At 37.4% G+C, this 16,199-nt stretch overlaps 2 protein-coding genes across 4 annotated transcripts; both read right to left on the reverse strand.

Annotated features, from left to right (window-relative positions):
* Positions 1 to 386: 386 nt before the first annotated feature.
* On the reverse strand, positions 387 to 3,499 carry LOC111811885 (monooxygenase 2). Its single transcript, XM_023698929.2, has 6 exons — positions 3,172 to 3,499; positions 2,927 to 3,073; positions 2,431 to 2,499; positions 2,175 to 2,331; positions 1,860 to 2,088; positions 387 to 1,117 (listed from the first exon to the last, which is right to left on the reverse strand). The coding sequence occupies exons 1-6, from the start codon at positions 3,243 to 3,245 to the stop codon at positions 579 to 581; spliced, it is 1,215 nt and encodes a 404-aa protein (XP_023554697.1). The 5' UTR covers positions 3,246 to 3,499; the 3' UTR covers positions 387 to 578.
* Positions 3,500 to 4,753: 1,254 nt separating this feature from the next.
* On the reverse strand, positions 4,754 to 15,932 carry LOC111811881 (Splicing factor, CC1-like protein). 3 transcript variants are annotated; one of them, XR_002817625.2, is made up of 15 exons: positions 15,760 to 15,932; positions 14,799 to 15,428; positions 12,556 to 12,637; positions 12,403 to 12,459; positions 11,198 to 11,253; positions 10,488 to 10,719; positions 10,217 to 10,300; positions 10,054 to 10,128; positions 7,618 to 7,701; positions 6,633 to 6,697; positions 6,297 to 6,540; positions 6,126 to 6,214; positions 5,591 to 5,705; positions 5,367 to 5,511; positions 4,754 to 5,059 (listed from the first exon to the last, which is right to left on the reverse strand). XR_002817625.2 is itself a non-coding variant. In XM_023698924.2 (14 exons), exons 2-14 carry the CDS (start codon positions 15,359 to 15,361, stop codon positions 5,470 to 5,472), a joined length of 1,788 nt encoding a protein of 595 aa, XP_023554692.2. In that variant the 5' UTR covers positions 15,362 to 15,418; positions 15,760 to 15,932; the 3' UTR covers positions 5,075 to 5,469. The 3 variants fall into 3 exon arrangements, 2 of the variants coding, with proteins under 2 accessions (XP_023554692.2, XP_023554691.2); XM_023698924.2 differs by lacking the exon at positions 4,754 to 5,059 and having other exon boundaries at positions 5,075 to 5,511; positions 14,799 to 15,418; XM_023698923.2 differs by lacking the exon at positions 4,754 to 5,059 and having other exon boundaries at positions 5,075 to 5,511.
* Between the last annotated feature and the right edge of the window lie 267 nt (positions 15,933 to 16,199).

Genomic DNA, 16,199 nt, shown 5'->3' on the forward strand with positions numbered 1-16,199 from the left:
CAGCGAATATAATCTCTGTCCCTATTCCTGGCCCCGACCCTATTTAGGTTATGGGAAAAAATCTTCTCTATTCCTATTTAAACAGGGATATCATGACCCGAGGACGGCAAATATAATCCTCGTCCCTATTCCTGACCCCGACCCCATTTAGGTTACGGGAAAAAAATCTTCTCTATTCCTATTTAAATAGGAATACCATGACCCGAGGACGGCAAATATAATCCCCGTCCCTATTCCTGACCCCGACCCCATTTAGGTTACGGGAAAAAATCTTCTCCATTCCTATTTAAACAGAAATATCATGACCCATTCGAAGCAGTAGAACTCAAACTCGACAAATTAAATGAACATCTCTAATCAGAATCCGTCGCCTACCTTCGCATTAGTGCACAAGCAAGTCATGCATTTGCCATTGTTTTATTCAAACTTCCAAGAGGATCACCTCAATGAGGTTGCTCTCACTCTACATATTTGCACACAAGCAAAGTTCTAAAATTTTACACAAAATAAAAATACATGAAGAAGAAGAAGAAGAAGAAGAAGAAGAAGAAGAAATCAGTGACAGTCAGATTGGTTGGCTACAAAGAAGAAGGGGCCAGTTTCCCGCAGTCAAAGTTTGTTCTTCCCAGCAAGAGGCCAACCAGAAAGTGAGACAAAATCTTATCCCTGAAGAACTTAGCAAACACCCCACTGCTCTGTTGCAGCCTTCCCACCATATATGCTGTGCCGATCAGGTCGATGCTCCGCCATTTCCTCTCGGCAGCGTACTTCCTAAGCCCCATCTCGAGCAGCAGGACCTCCTCCTCATGGCTGCTGGGTTTCTTCAGCAGGGCTTCTGCAATACATCTGGCTAAGACAACCCCATCTTCCAAAGCAGAACACCCACCTTGGCCGAGGTCTGGGGTCATTGGGTGCAGCGCATCACCAGCCACACACACATTGCCTTTCACAATGTTGCCCCACATCAGTTCCCATGGAGGTCTGTATCTCAATGCTGCTGGTTGAAAACAAGCTACATCAGTTTCTTCAATCACTGCCCTTGCTTCTCCTGGCATCTCTCCAAGCTTGCTTAGTACAAGTTGCTTCAGTTTTGTTGGATTTTCACTCATTTCAATCTCTGCAAGGTTACGAACGTAAATAATTACAAGGCGTATTTGGTGTTAGGAACTACGGACCTCCACAATTGTATGATATTGTCCACTTTGAGCATAAGCTCTCATGGCTTTGCTTTTGGTTTCCCCAAGAGGCCTCATTACCAATGGAGATAGTATTCGTTGCTTATAAACCCATGATTATCCTCAACAATTCTCCCCTCGAACAAAGTACACCACAGAACCTCCCCTGAGGCCTATAGAGCCCTCAAACAGCTCTCTTTAATTGAGACTCGACTCTTTCTCTGGAGCCCTCGAACAAAGTACACCCTTTGTTCGACGCTTGAGTCACTTTTTGACTACACCTTCGAAGCTCACAACTTCTTTGTTCGACATTGAGAACTCTACTAACATGGTTAAGTTAAAGGCATGACTCTGATACCATGTTAGGAACCACGAACCTCCATAATGGTATGATATTGTCCATTTTGAGCGAGCTCTCATGGTTTTGCTTTTGGTTTCCCCAAAAGACCTCATACCAATGGAGATGTAAACCCATGATCATTCTCATAATTAGTCAACGTGGGACTCCCTCCTAACAATTCTCAACATTTGATTTTCACGCTCTAGCGGTATTGGGACTAGATTTATCCAACCCAACTTGATAAGTTCACAAAACTAAGGATGGGGACTACTTTTAAGATATATTGAAATAATAGGGACTAAATTCAGACAATTGTGTACGTGATCTAACCATTGTGTACTCACCTTCAGCTGAGGGGGTCCAAGTGAAAAACCAATAGAGGGTCTTGTCATCGCACGGGATGATACCAGCTCGTACTCCCTCACCGACAAATTGGCTCATCTTTGGTTCAAAACCATGGCTGGACTTGAGTTCTAAACAGCCTCTTACAGCATATCTCCCTGTGAAAGCTGGTGCCTTGAAGCCTAGCCATTTTGCCACCACCGAGTTCACTCCATCACATCCTATTAGCACCTTTTCAATCAAAACTAACAGATTAAAATGATGCAAATCAATACAAGAGATGGATCAGAATCTGAGAAATAAGAGACACAATTTACCTTGGTCTTGATTGAGGTTCCATCGGCAAGATGCACAAGTTTAAGCAAACCAGACTCCTCAATGGAAACCACCTTGGAGGAGAATTTGATGGTTCCAATGGGAAGTTCCTTGGCCAGAAATTCCAGCAAGAACTTTCTTCTGACACAGCGAACTCCACTGCCCATCAAAACAAGCTCATTCATCTCAACAAAACTCCAATTCAGCACAACAATTCTACTGGTTCCTAGCTATAAAATTGAAAAACGTCTTACTGACCGTTCTTCGGGAGCCGAAAACAACAGCTCTGAAGTTTTACGCCCAGAAATCATTGATGTAGTTATAATCCTGCATTTTGTTGGAGACAAATAACAACAATAAGTGATCAATAGTGATCAATTCTATTACATAACACCATTACATTGATATAATGACTGTCTTTTGAAATCAGTAAAGCAGGATGAACAGAACTTACAAACATTTACGGAAAGCTGTGAACTAAAGTACATTTACTGGCAGAAAATCAACTGAGAAAAATTTTCTTGGTATTAGAATTAATTGAACTAAAGAATAGTTGAGTCCATTCAAGAGAATCAAGCATTCAGTCTAGCCTCCTACAAGTATAATTCTCACTCATTCGAAGTTTTTTCAAACTGGCAAAAGAACAAACACCTTGAGTGCAAGCATATTTGAAGGCAAAATCGGGTTTCCAAAACAAGAATTAAGGAAAACAACAAAATGAAAGAGCATTGAGAGCTTGACGATCATTGATTACCCTTCAAGTTGGTCATGGATTTGGCGAAGTGAATCGCCAATTCCAACTGCATCCAACGCCTTCCAGCCGTTCGTCCATAGCGATAACGCAAACCCAGTGATCCTCAAATCATCCGACGACTCCAAAACCAAGCTTCGAATACCCAATCTGCACGATTTGAACTGAAATCATAAGCATTACGAAGAAGAAGAAGAACGACCGAACCATGGATTCATATTCACACACAATAGTAACAGAGAACTCACCTGTGAAGTCCCAATGCAGTAGTGAGACCACTGATTCCAGCTCCCACAATCAGAACATCAACCACATTTTCCATATCCTTCTATTCACTCGCTGCAAAATCAAATCCAAAACGAACCCGTTCCTCGTTCCTGGTTTTTGGGAAAGAAGAGGCAACAAATTGCGAGTATATATGCAGAAAAGTGAGTGCGGTATGATGGAAAATGTTGCAGACGGAAGCCATTAGATCAGCAAGTCTTCGTCTGGATTGAAATTTGACCTTCTTGGAAGACACGTTGACGGAGAGAAACCCTTTGGTGATTGAAAAATGGAACTGCGGCGGCAGGTCCAACTACGACCATTATAGTATTATTATCCTACAGCCGCCTCCATTAAAGTTTGAGCACAACACGTGTATGGTGACGATGATATCTTCTAATTTCATTCAATATTTTATTTCTTATTAAATTATATATTATTTTATTTTACGCAAAGTTTAAATATTCTTTTATAACAAATATTAAATGAAAAATACAAATTTACAAGAAATATACTATGTATTAAGTGATATATTATTTTATTTTATAGATCTTAAACCATCCTTAAATATTTATTTTTACGACCATAGCACTATATATATAAAAAATAAAAATAAAAATCTTGTTTTTTTCCAGTAATAAAGTTTTTAAAGAAAATTAAAACATTTTTTTTATAAAATATATTTTTTACTTACACGGCGATAATGGCGTGATCCATTGAAGAACGGGGAAAGGGCAATGTCAGCTCGTAGCTCAGCTATCAAAAGTAAATATTAAATTAGTATATTGTCAGGTCGAGAAATAGAATCACAACTAACTACGATATTATTTTTCATTTAGTTAACTAACGGTTAAAGAGACCACTTAACATTAGAATAGATCATAAACTAGATAGATATGAAACTCAAACTTTATGGCGAAAATTTACCCTAATTTCTGTTGGATGATGAAAGCCTCACATTGGCTAACCTAATTTTTGTTGGATGATGAAAGTCCCACATTGGCTAACTTAGGGAATGATCATGAGTGAATACTCTCTCCATTGGTTTGAGGCCTTTTGGGGAAGCCCATGAGAGCTTATGCTCAAAGTGGATAATATCGTATCATTATGGAGAGTTATGTTCATATAACTTGGTATCAGAGTCATGCCCTAAAACTTATTCGTGGACAATATCATACCATTGTGGAGAGTTGTGTTCATCTAACTTGGTATCAGAGTCATGCCCTCAAATGTCGAACAAAAGACTCCAAAACAAAAAGGAGTCGAGTCTCGATTAAGGGGAGGTGTTGGATGATGAAAGTCCCACATTGGCTAATTTAGGGAATGATCATGGGTTTATAATCAAAGAAGGTTTGAGGTCTTTTAGAGAAGTCCAAAGCAAAGCCATGAGAGCTTGTGCTCAAAGTGGACAATATCATACCATTGTGGAGAGTTGTGTTCATCTAACAATTTTAACTTCAAAATCATGTTCTATTTAATTCAACGTGGGACCCCATTACCAACGAACACACTATAACAAAAATTGATATGATTTAATGCAAGAATAGATCGATAGAAATCAATTAAAAAAAAAATGATTCATTTGCTTCATGTCAACTTTAATCTTACCTTACATGACCAATTCAAATTGTTAGAATATAATGGTTAAAATTGATTCTTGTTCTCCAAGAAATAAAATCAATAAGAGAATTCAAATTTGAAGATGTTTCACATGAATATTTTAAATAAATTTGGAAGATATGGCAGCAGATGCAAGCCATCTTTTCCGTACTGCCCTGCAATATTTTATATAAATATTCGTGTTTGAATGGAAAATGACAAACCAGATGCAGGATTCTTGCAGATCTGATGCTTAGGCTGCAAGTCCAATTTCTACATAGAAAAAGGTTAAGCCATTCAGGCCATCAAGTTTGAAATCTCATAAAAGCATAAGATAATATCCTTAACATTAACAGCGTTACAACATTGCAAGTATCCTAGGACGTAAATCGAGCGGGCTGATGAGTTTGCACCGAATTTCCTAGGTCAAATCATGTTTAGATATAAACTCTTGATAGAACGCGTACAAAAGGGTTGTATCTTAGCTAAACTACAATCAACTTTTCAATATTCATATTGAATGAGCGAATATTGTCTTCTTTCGCAAGGTCATCGTGCTTGTTAATCGTAAACTGTGTACCTTTCAAAGACATAGCACCTTTTAGCCACGGTAGAATAATCTCACTATGGTTCAACAGGCGAGTTACTGTTTCGGAATAGAGCATTCGAACTAATCTCGAGTACTATCTGCTGTCGGGAAATTTCGCTTCGTAGCTCGGGATGTCCTGAAGATATGAAAGAAATTCCTTAAAGAGTTAGAGACTGTTCTAACAGATGAGGTAAAGACCATAACCAAAGAATTACCATGAAAGTTGCGCCGATCATTTTCCCAGCAAACCATCTTCCATTAAGGGCACGTTGTGCATCCATTGCAGCCTCTGAATTTGCAAATCTCAAGTATACAAAACCGGCACTATTCCTGTCCATGAAGAAGAAATGAAGAAGCTACATTTCAGGAAATGGGGAGTTGTTAAAAGCTATATGTAATGCAATTTCATGAACTTGAAACACCCGCTAATCAACAGCTCGATTCCCAAGAGTTACCATTGAGATAGATAATTTACTTCGAAAACCAATCAGAAAACCCAAAACATTTTCATACATAACGAGTAAAACATGTGAATCCAGTACTGTTTCATGCACATGCTTTCACGGTTGGAAACTTGCTCCGGTTATTTTTGTGCGGTAAAAAGTACTAGATTCACATGTTTTACTCTTTATGTACGAAAATGTTTTTGGTTTTATGACTGGTTTTTGACGTAAATTATCTATGTCAGTAGTAACTCCAGTAAATCAAGCTGTCGATGAGCGAGTGTTACACTTAAAGTCCTAAACTTACTTGTCAACGTATATATGTTTCAATTTTCCGAACCTAGAGCATTCCTCTTCCACGTCGTCTCTGATATCCATATCAAAAGTTGGTTCCAACTGCCGAACATAAGGGATAATGAATTAAAGGTAAAACATAAACAGAAAATTTAACGGAGATCTTTAGAATGATGTAGTATACCTCAGCTGTAGGATCAAACATATTCTTCAATAGTAAGCATTCACTTGGAGTACCAACACCAAGTAAATTAGCAGCAACAGTGGGAACCTGAACGCCTGCTGCACCAAGTCCAGGAAAAGCAGGAACGGAGACCAAAGAGGTAGCAACACCTAGGGAAGGGATAGTTCCAACTCCAAGGATTGGCGCCATTGCCATGGTAGCGCCTGTGTTATTTACGACATGTGTACCTAAAGAACCAGCAATGCTGCAGAGAAACAGATATAAGATCAACATGCAAACTTCAAATGTTTTTTTATCGAAACTTTTCGAATGAAAATAAGCTCAACAAACACAAACCTAGATGCAGTGCCAGTACGGTCCAGTTTCTGCATCAGGGATGCTCGAGAACTAGCATTTAAGGACTGAAAAATTGGAAACATTTTTGTTAATGTAGCAGCCAACGCATACACAAAGAAATCTTAACCAAAAGTTTGCACCAGAAACTTACAAAAGCTTTGGGGTAAGTGTAAAGAACGGTAGATAACATTCATGATAAATGTAGTTACTATTACACTTCACCTCGTATGTCTTAAGTTTTTACATTCAGAAGCAAGAAAATAAACTTCCTAAAAGAGAGAAAAAAAAATGTAAATAGTATCACCACAGCCAAAGACCATAAATAAAACATGAAGAAAAAGTCTTGATATCTCTAGAGCTTGGCCCTTGCGCAGGCACAAACTTTAAAAAATAATAATAATAATAAATATTTGTTTACTTACCTCTTTGGTAGTCAATCTGAAAACAAAGATGTGAAAAGAATGGACTCGATGAAGATAGAGTTAGATTTCATGCTTCCAAATATGTGTTTGGTAGCAGATTGCTTACCAAACAGACCTTAAATATTTCTCTAAGGATAGAGCTTAGTGTTAAAAATTAAAAAAACAAAAAAAAAACAAAAATAACACATATCGAGGTAGAAATACCAATCTTCATTCTCTAATGGTCCATTCAAATAACAATGGACTAAACCAAATAAATTATATTTAAAAAAATAACGAAAATGAAGGAGTCAGAAAGAGCTAAGAAGCTACTTGTCGATGGATCATGTCCAAGAAACCAGGTTGAACATTAACAAAGCAGAAAGAACGAACAAAGAAATAAATACAAGTGTAATCTTCCAAACAATAATAGAAGCAATGGCTCAGGTACTCTTACAACTCGACATAAATCCGTAACTCTCAACTTTCTTGGTGATTTTTTTTAATTAATGATGCGATAGAACTTTGCTTCTTTTGTTAGAGAGAGAGAGAGAGAGAGGAACAAAGATAGAAGACTTATTTACCAAGCCAACACCATCTTCATCGTCAAGGTCTCCTGTACTTGCTCCGATATCTTGCAGTCCAGGCTGATCTGTGACTGTGGACACCTGTATAAGAAGATAAGAAAAATATCGTGATATAATTCCAGCCAAAAAATTGACTGTACTTGATTACTCATGCTACCATACTACTGATTAGAAAAGGCACATTCAAATAACAACAATATTATTTCCTGTATTAGAATACTAAATGTTGCTAACTACGTGCTATCAGCTTGCCTGTAATCAATCTAACACCCACAACGAGAAAACTACTTTCCAATCTTGCTGAATCAGATAATCTACAATATTTGTTAATTGTTATGGATTAATCCCTTTTCTTATCTAATTACCAACAATTGCACATTTCTCTGGCATTAAAGAGAAGGAAAATGCAATGAGAAACCAACCATACAATAACACAGGTTGAAGACAGAACAAAACAATCCCCATGAGAAATTACAAGGATCTCTACTTTGTAATCAAGAACCAATAAAAAAAGAAAACCTAACAGTTCGTTTTGAAAAGAAATAGCCGCGTTACAAGAAAACAAAATTGGGTGTTACAAGAAAACAAGCCAGGTGACTTGATAGATCACGAACTAAAATGCAAGCAACCTAACAGTTGGTTTGAAAAGAAATAGCTGCTGCCAGGTAGAAACTATAGACATGATAAAATCACTCGAGAGGTTCATCAGAGTAAATATGGACCTTGAAGTGGGTTGATGCCACTTCCAGATCGCCTTAGGAAGTTATAGTCGTAGAGTATCCTTTCCTGTCTTTATTTGTCTGCTGTTTGGATAGGGATGAGAGGGAAACTTTTTTTTAGGAAGATAGGTGGTTGGGCGGATAGACACCCTGGCTCTGCTATCCTTGATTATACCATTTGTCCAGAATAAGAATCATTCTATGGCTGACGCTCTTGCTCAGCATGCTCCCATTTTGGGGTTTTGCCGCTTGATGTCATAGAGGGAATAAGGAAATATTGTTGCGCTCCTCTTATGTTGAGGGAATTTCAATTTGCTTCTTGGAGGGATTTTTTTTTATTCGTGTTCTAGCCCCTAGGATGGATTTTCAGGTAGATCCTTTTCCTTAGTTTGGTTAACCCTTCTCCCTTGAGGGATTCGGTCCTTGCCTCGTTATGAATGGTGAAAATTTTCGAAGAGGTTATGTTTTTTGTTTGGAAAGTTCTCCATAGAAAATTTAACTCCAAGAACCGGGTGTCAAGGTGATTCTTCTTCGTCCTCTTTTTCGTAAGAAAGGAAAGTTGTTATGGCAAGTGGGCGTGTGCTGTTTGGCAGGGACTTTGGGAAGAAAGGAACAACAGAAACTTTAGAAAGCTAGAGCGTCTTCCTTCTAATGTTTTTGGTCCCTTATTAGGTTCCATGTTTCCTTGTACGCTTGATTACGAAGATTTTTGTAATTGTTCCTTGGGAATTGTTTTCTTTGCCTGTCTTTTGTGGGCTCTCTTTTTTGTATGATCTTATATACTTCCTTCCATTTTTCTCTTAATGAAAGCTGGATTTCTCACCAATAGATAGATAGATGGATAGCCTAAATACCCAACCCCAAGCATCTCATGTCTTCATTTAATACAAAGCCTTCCACATAACATAATTCAAAAAATCCAAACCATATGACCACGTCAATGCCTTTTCATGACCATTTTAAATATAGCATCTTTTTGTCTACACGTTCTATAATCCTCAATAGGAGTAAGAAGTTCAACAATCGTTCATCTGCTAACTACAAAGCACTTGATCGTTAGAAATAATTTGTGGCAACACCTTCATCATCCTGCCCGCTATATTATTAGAAATGATTTTATACAAGCAAGTCACTGAACTTAAGGTCTAAGGTCTTGATTCTGCATGAATTTATCTTTATGGAGAGAAGATAAGCCCCCATTCATCAAAGCATAAAACTATACCCAATTCCGATAACTCATTGAACACCTCGAGCAATCTAATTTAATGACGTCTCATCATTCCTTAAAGAAAGCCATCAGGTTCAAGTGTCTTGCAACCCTTGAAACTCAAGTGATCAGGACCTCCGAGATCTCCCAACTAGTCTATCAGTCATGAGATGTCACAACTTAACCCCTCAGATGAAAGGCTCACATTTCTGGGGAGTATAAAATGCATCAAAGAAAGACAACAATTTACGCTCAAAACTCTACTCTAGACAAAAAAAGATCAAAGTAAATCTTTTGAAATCTATCCCTAGACAGACATTCACTCAATTGAAGATATCCCAATCCTTACAAATGAGAAGAAGACTCTCATAACTAATGCAGCATAAAATAGCGGATTAGCATTTGATTGTTATTCAATGCAACAAAAAAGAACATACCAAGCACGATAGCAAAAAATTTGCACGTAAAAATACATGAACATGAACATAAGATGAAAATACGCATCACCTTTATCATTCGACCAGCAATCTCAAGTTGTCCATTCAAACTCAATGCATTTCTAGCATCTTCAAGACGTGAGAACTGCATTCAAACAGATTTGATTAGCTTATACCGTAGCATGCTTGCGTCCTTCTCAAAGAATAAAATATTCCCTAGATATATATTTCACCTGAATAAAACCAAAACCCTTGCAATGCCCAGATTCATCAAGGGGCATCTGAACCAGTTCCACAATGCCAAAAGCTCCAAAAACCTGGAAGTAGAGGAAAGGAAATCAACTTATCCAAGCAAGGCACCATTATTACAATGTTAATTTTTTTAGCAATAGACAGAAAAATAAATAAATCTGAAAGATTTCATAGAACATGGTAATTGCACGTAACAGAGTTATTAGTACTGTGTAACGTATGTATTCTGTCCAGTGACATTCATTTACAAACCTGACGAAGGTTATCTTCTGTTATGTTGGGGTGCAGATTGCCAACATATAACCTTCTGGCACCACCAGTGTAGGGACCCATTACTCCACCTGGTCCAGCAGCAGCAGAAGTTGATTGAGCTTGGTTCTTCTCAGCTTCGGACGGCTTTACCATTACAGGTTGACTTAGCAGGAGCTGGCCGGAAAGTGCTATAGCCATGGGCACAGACATTGCATCCACAAATTCAACATACCTGCACATATAGGTACGATATTAAATCCAAGGAAAATAAAGAATAATTACAGATACATACAGCAAGCCAAATGCTGTTCTTTTCATTAGAAACCAGCTTGATTTTGAAACAGTCAAGTAGCAGGTCGTGGGATGTGGGATGTGGGGAAAGTTTGTTAGTGCAGCTGCGGGTCTTTTAGTGATTATCAATGATTGGAAGGCACTCCTTTTGTAGTTCTGAGCTGGGGTTTTCTCCATTCGCACCCATAATCTGATTTGTTCCCTCTTCATTTTGTCTATAATACACCGTTTCAAACTCATCTACTTCTTGTTCGGGAAGTATGTTCAATCAAATTTTGTCTTAAACAGTCATTGAAATTTGAAAAGTAGTGGCATTGGATTTAAGACTAATCAAAATAATGAAACATGGGGCAACATGAATCAAAAGTGACCAAACTCCAATCAACCCAAGTGAACATCATCAAGCACACTAATCTTACCCAACGCCTTTAGAACGTCTTGAATTACGATCCATGATGAGGCGTACATCTCGCACCTGTAAGTTGTGTTCCATCAATTAGAGCAATACATAATATAGGAAATTACTGACAACAAACGAAAAGAAAAATTGGGCAGCAGAATGATTTGCCAAGCTGATGACTTTTATTTCCCCTATAGATATAAGAAAATCAACTTCTTCCACATAGAAGAAAATAAAAATAATTTTTTTTAAAAAAGGACGAAAGAAAGAAGAGAGAGATTTGCTGGGCTGATGAATTTTTTTCTATAAATTTAAGAAACTTAACTTGCATTCCGAAGAAATTAGGAATAAAATTTTAAATAGAGGGAGGGAGAGATTTTTCTATAGACATATGAAACTCAGCTTCCATAAAGAGGAAATTAAGGATAAATTTTCTGAGACACAGAGGAACAATTAGGGCCTGACTTGAGCCAACCAGAAGATTACAACACATTGTTCAAAAGTTGCTATCAGCCTATCAGATATTTCCAAACGTAAAGATCCTACCAAAAATGACTCAAAGAACCTTCACCAACCAATGGATTACTACAATAAAAACATGATGAGTTCAACGAGTTCCTAGAAGTGACGATACCCAACAAGCCTGAACCCTAACCATAGGTGTATTGTCTGTATATACCCACTATTCTCTTATCTTATGCCATAAACAAGGGAAGCTATCACATAGGATCCCACATTCCCAAAACCCAGTCCCTGTGGTTTCGGTTCAGAGATGGACCCCTACCTGTCTTGAGAAAACCACCTTCCCCAACACCTAAGAGAAAGTCTCACAATTTTTATAGAACCTAGCACAAATATTGGAGAGGCTTCAAAAACAGAACGAATGGGAAATGCAAAGGCTGAATTGTAAATGTCACATAGCCTGCCCCAACCCCATCATAAAAGATTCTACACATAGAAGCATATTTTTATTATGGACACCAATTTCATATATCATACATGAGATGTTACTTGGAAAGACTGATAACGATGTATGATTTCTATATATTAGTTGTATGTTTTACAATGTACTATAGTAGTTCAACTGAAAAAAATGCAGCTAAAACCTCCCATAGAATAGGAGCTAAATAAAGCAACTTGGTTTGACCAATTACTACATTCTATCCTAAGAGAAGCTTAAAAGAGCTGAAAATGTGGTAGAAACAATATGATGAGCATACAAACCTTACCGGCCCTGGAGAAGAATTCGAACACATCTCTTTCAGTTGCCTTCAAGCTTATCTAGCCAAGAGATCACAGAAAATGTCAGATGACTTTATTAAAAATATGCAATAACAAATTTTTTTGGAATATATCATGTCCCAATAGAAGGTTTACCTGATAGGCAAATACAGTCCTCTGATCCCTTTCAGGATCAGCTTCTGGTTCCGTTCCGTCTTCCTTTTTCTCCTTATGTCTTCTGTGGGGTGGAAAAAAAACATTGGTCAAAGACATCCTTTGTTATTAGCTAGCAAAATTATAACCACGCCCTTCGGATGGATAATTAAGTCATGAGAGACCACCTAGAAGTGGACTATAAACAATGCTATTTAGAAGGGTGAAAAAAAAAACAGATCTTGAAACAAAAATATATATATATATATACAATGAGATAATTACCCTTAATTATGACAACAGTAGAAGAATAATCCAGAACATAATCTTCCACTTTTTATGCAAAGCTTATAAAATTACAAAGCACCGTAGGCTACTAACGTTAGAACCAACAGAGAGATTTGAAAAATCCCTTTCCACTAATTTGACAAACGAAGATAGTGGGGATAGATGGGAAAGTTAAGAATCAGACCAAGATAGTCACACAATGGATTGATCACAGATTTTGTACCTTCCATAAATAATAAATTCTTAAATGACAACAGCGTCATCAAGTTGAATTGATACAGTAGCAAAGAACCTAATTGCATTAACACAGAACACGTTAAAAGTTTATACTCCATAGAAAGGGTTATAACCATACAATAGGTGAAAGAAATAATTATTGTATGATACTGCATGTAAAACATCAACTGGAGTATTCATGGATGCAGTGTATACTCAACCACAATAAGTGAAATTGGTGATAAAGAAAAAACTTCTTCTCAAGACTAATATTCAAAGATCGGAATGATCTTTAGAAATTCAACTTCGAAAAAAAACTGTAGTTATTTAAAAATTAATAAAAATACAAAAATAAAAAAGGAGTGATGAGAATATCTGAAAGTAGACACATAGGACTAGATTGCAATTAATGGTAGCCAGAAAAAACGTTCAAATTACTATAAATTCTAAAAAACAATAATTTCTACAACTAAATATAAAATACCATCAACCGTGAATCTAAAAACCTTAAAATTTTAGACAAACACTCAGCACAAGAAATATTAATTTCATATATGATGAGAATCCAGTAGCCACTGAATATTGAATTTTCCATAAGAATCAGAAGAGGGAATTCATCTCTTAAGAAAAGCCCACAATTCCCTCACCAGCATTTCTGCAACAGAATAGATACAAAATTAAATCTTGGATTTCAATGTGGTAATGGTGAAAAGATTTCATGTCACGGCCACTATTTATGACCTCCATGACTGAAACACAAAGCTCCAAAGCAAACTTCATAGTTGCACTAGAAATGGATTGAATTCCTTTGCCATTAAAATTGCTAAAAAGTTACTACCAACACAACAGGCAGTCTTGTCCATCTGAGGTTTCCTAATTACTAAGATTGTATGAGAAATTTTGGAAAACCAGACAACTATAGACACTTGCAAGCTATGAAGATGAATTTCCAACTATCAAAATTTTATTTTACCCAAGTATGTCACTGTGGGGCCAGTTCCATTTATCGACAATGTAAAACTTAATAAGGAAAGAAATGTGCAACCCTAGTGAATGATATGTACTTCTGCATTTCATACCAAACCTAGTTGAGGTTCATTTAAAAAGAGTGATTACTAATTAAAACAAGCTAGTATGAAACAGAGGACAAGTATGTCCTTAAAGCACCATACATCACGATGAGCTGCAATTGAAGATACGCATGTTTTCTCAGAGCAAAATCAATAACTCCCAGTGGCATAGTCCTCATATTGGCTATATCTTAACCTACCATTCTCCTTTCAAAACGAGGTCATCATTTATATGGCTTTAAGGTTTTGGAGAGGATGATGTATGGAGCATAAGGAGAGATCCAATCACTGGACAGAGACTTACAGCTGCCCTACAAGCCAAGTCCGTGAGCTTATTCCTTGAAGCGATTAGAGAGTAAAATGGCTCATACATACTGATCATTTCATGATCATACAATAGCATTCAAGAGTAATTTTTTAAATGGTGAATGAACATCATCGACCATCATTCATTTAGAATGCTCATGAGTCATATATAATCCAAATCATAAAGTGTAGCAAAGCAGCATAACAATCTCAATATTCCACCAACATAACATGCATATTTAATTACTCAATGAAAGAGTTTAACATTAGAGTATGCAGGTTATTATAAGAACACAAGTAATCTATTGCTTCTCTCTCCTTCTAAATACCAAAACTCATGGTACAAGAATATAAATGCACAAATACCTGCCATCCCTGCCTCGCTCTCTAGACTCTCTCTCTTTTTCTCGTTCTCTGAATTCATTATCTCGGGTCCTCTGTCTTATGCTTTCATCTCGATCACTGCGATGTCTTTCTGAATGACTTCTACTTCGATGTGACCGTTCTCTTTCCCTGTCCTTTTCACCATCTCTGCCTCGTCTATCATGATCGTGCACACGTTCTTTATCTCTGTCCACATCTCTGTCCTTACTGCTCCTCTCTTCCTGATTCTTTTCTCTGTCCTCTTTTCCCCTAATCTCCTTACCGCTACTGTGTCGATCACGGTCTCTATCTCTGGACCTAGACCGGTGCCGGGAAGAAGTCCTATCTCTATGTCGATCATGATCGAGTGACTCATCTTCTGATTTTGAACGCTTTGACCTATGTTCCCCATCATCTTTACCATCAGTCTTATACTTTGAACTTCGACAACGATGTTTGTCTCCAGACTTCATTTCTGCATCACCGCCATTGGCAGTTTCCTTCACTTTCTGTCCCTCGGGATTTTCAACTGTTTTCTCTAAATAATCATACTCGTCAAAATCCATAACTACCGTCTCTAAAGCGAACAATGCAACATACGGCAGCTAACCAAGTCTTTGAAACTGCGAAAAACTACAAGCAAAAAAGTAAATTAACAAATAATCCTAGTTCTCAAGAACTTCACAACCATAGACCGACTCCACAACATAATCGTCCTCCAGCTAAACAAGAACTCCACTCAACTAACTAATCCTAATCGTAACCTCACGTAAGTGCTGTCCCGACGGCCAAAGACACAAGACGATACAGTAATTCAAAAACTAAAGCTACGCAAAAAGTGAAGCCCTAATTACGAATGAAGAAAAAATCTCCTTCAGCTCTCAATGCCAAACAATTAGTTCCATTTCGCCACCATTCTCGAACGCAAACTGAAAGCAGTAGTTTCATAGAAACGTTGAATTACCTCCACAGCACGAACAAATTTGAGCTCCGCTCACCAGCTACAGCCTCCAGTGGCTTAGTACAAGCGCCAAAAACCCGCAGCACGAGGATAACTGGATTGGCGCTGGTGCTTCCGCCCGCTGGGTCACAGTTCCTTGGGAGGATACGCTGTGGTGCGGAATTTGGGTTCTGATTTACTGTCAAGCGTCTGATTGTGCGCTGAAAGCCCATCGGCCCAACGACTGCTTTTTGCTGAAATGTTCAGCTCAGATTGCAAAGAGTTCAATTTGTTTATTAGTTTTATTATTTTTTTCCGGTAATATTTAATTGATTAATATATTTATATCCATAAAATACTGTTATCGGCAGATATTCTTATAAATAAAAATTTTATAAAAATTATTTAAATTAATAATTAAGATGAATATATGAGATTTTTAATATTTTATTTATAACATATCA

The sequence above is a fragment of the Cucurbita pepo genome, chromosome 15 (assembly GCF_057944985.1).
Source record: "Cucurbita pepo subsp. pepo isolate OVF chromosome 15, ASM5794498v1, whole genome shotgun sequence".
NCBI lineage: Eukaryota > Viridiplantae > Streptophyta > Magnoliopsida > Cucurbitales > Cucurbitaceae > Cucurbita > Cucurbita pepo.

Coding starts and splice junctions, on each gene's coding strand:
- LOC111811881 (XM_023698924.2), bottom strand. CDS start 15,361: ATGGATTTTGACGAGTATGATTATTTAGAGAAAACAGTTGAAAATCCC. Junction 11,254..12,402: donor TCTTCTCCAGGGCCGGTAAG/GTTTGTATGCTC, acceptor CACAACTTACAG/GTGCGAGATGTACGCCTCAT. Junction 10,129..10,216: donor AGGGTTTTGGTTTTATTCAG/GTGAAATATATA, acceptor GTTTGAATGCAG/TTCTCACGTCTTGAAGATGC.
- LOC111811885 (XM_023698929.2), bottom strand. CDS start 3,245: ATGGAAAATGTGGTTGATGTTCTGATTGTGGGAGCTGGAATCAGTGGT. Junction 3,074..3,171: donor ACTGCATTGGGACTTCACAG/GTGAGTTCTCTG, acceptor CAAATCGTGCAG/ATTGGGTATTCGAAGCTTGG. Junction 2,089..2,174: donor GAACCTCAATCAAGACCAAG/GTAAATTGTGTC, acceptor TTGATTGAAAAG/GTGCTAATAGGATGTGATGG.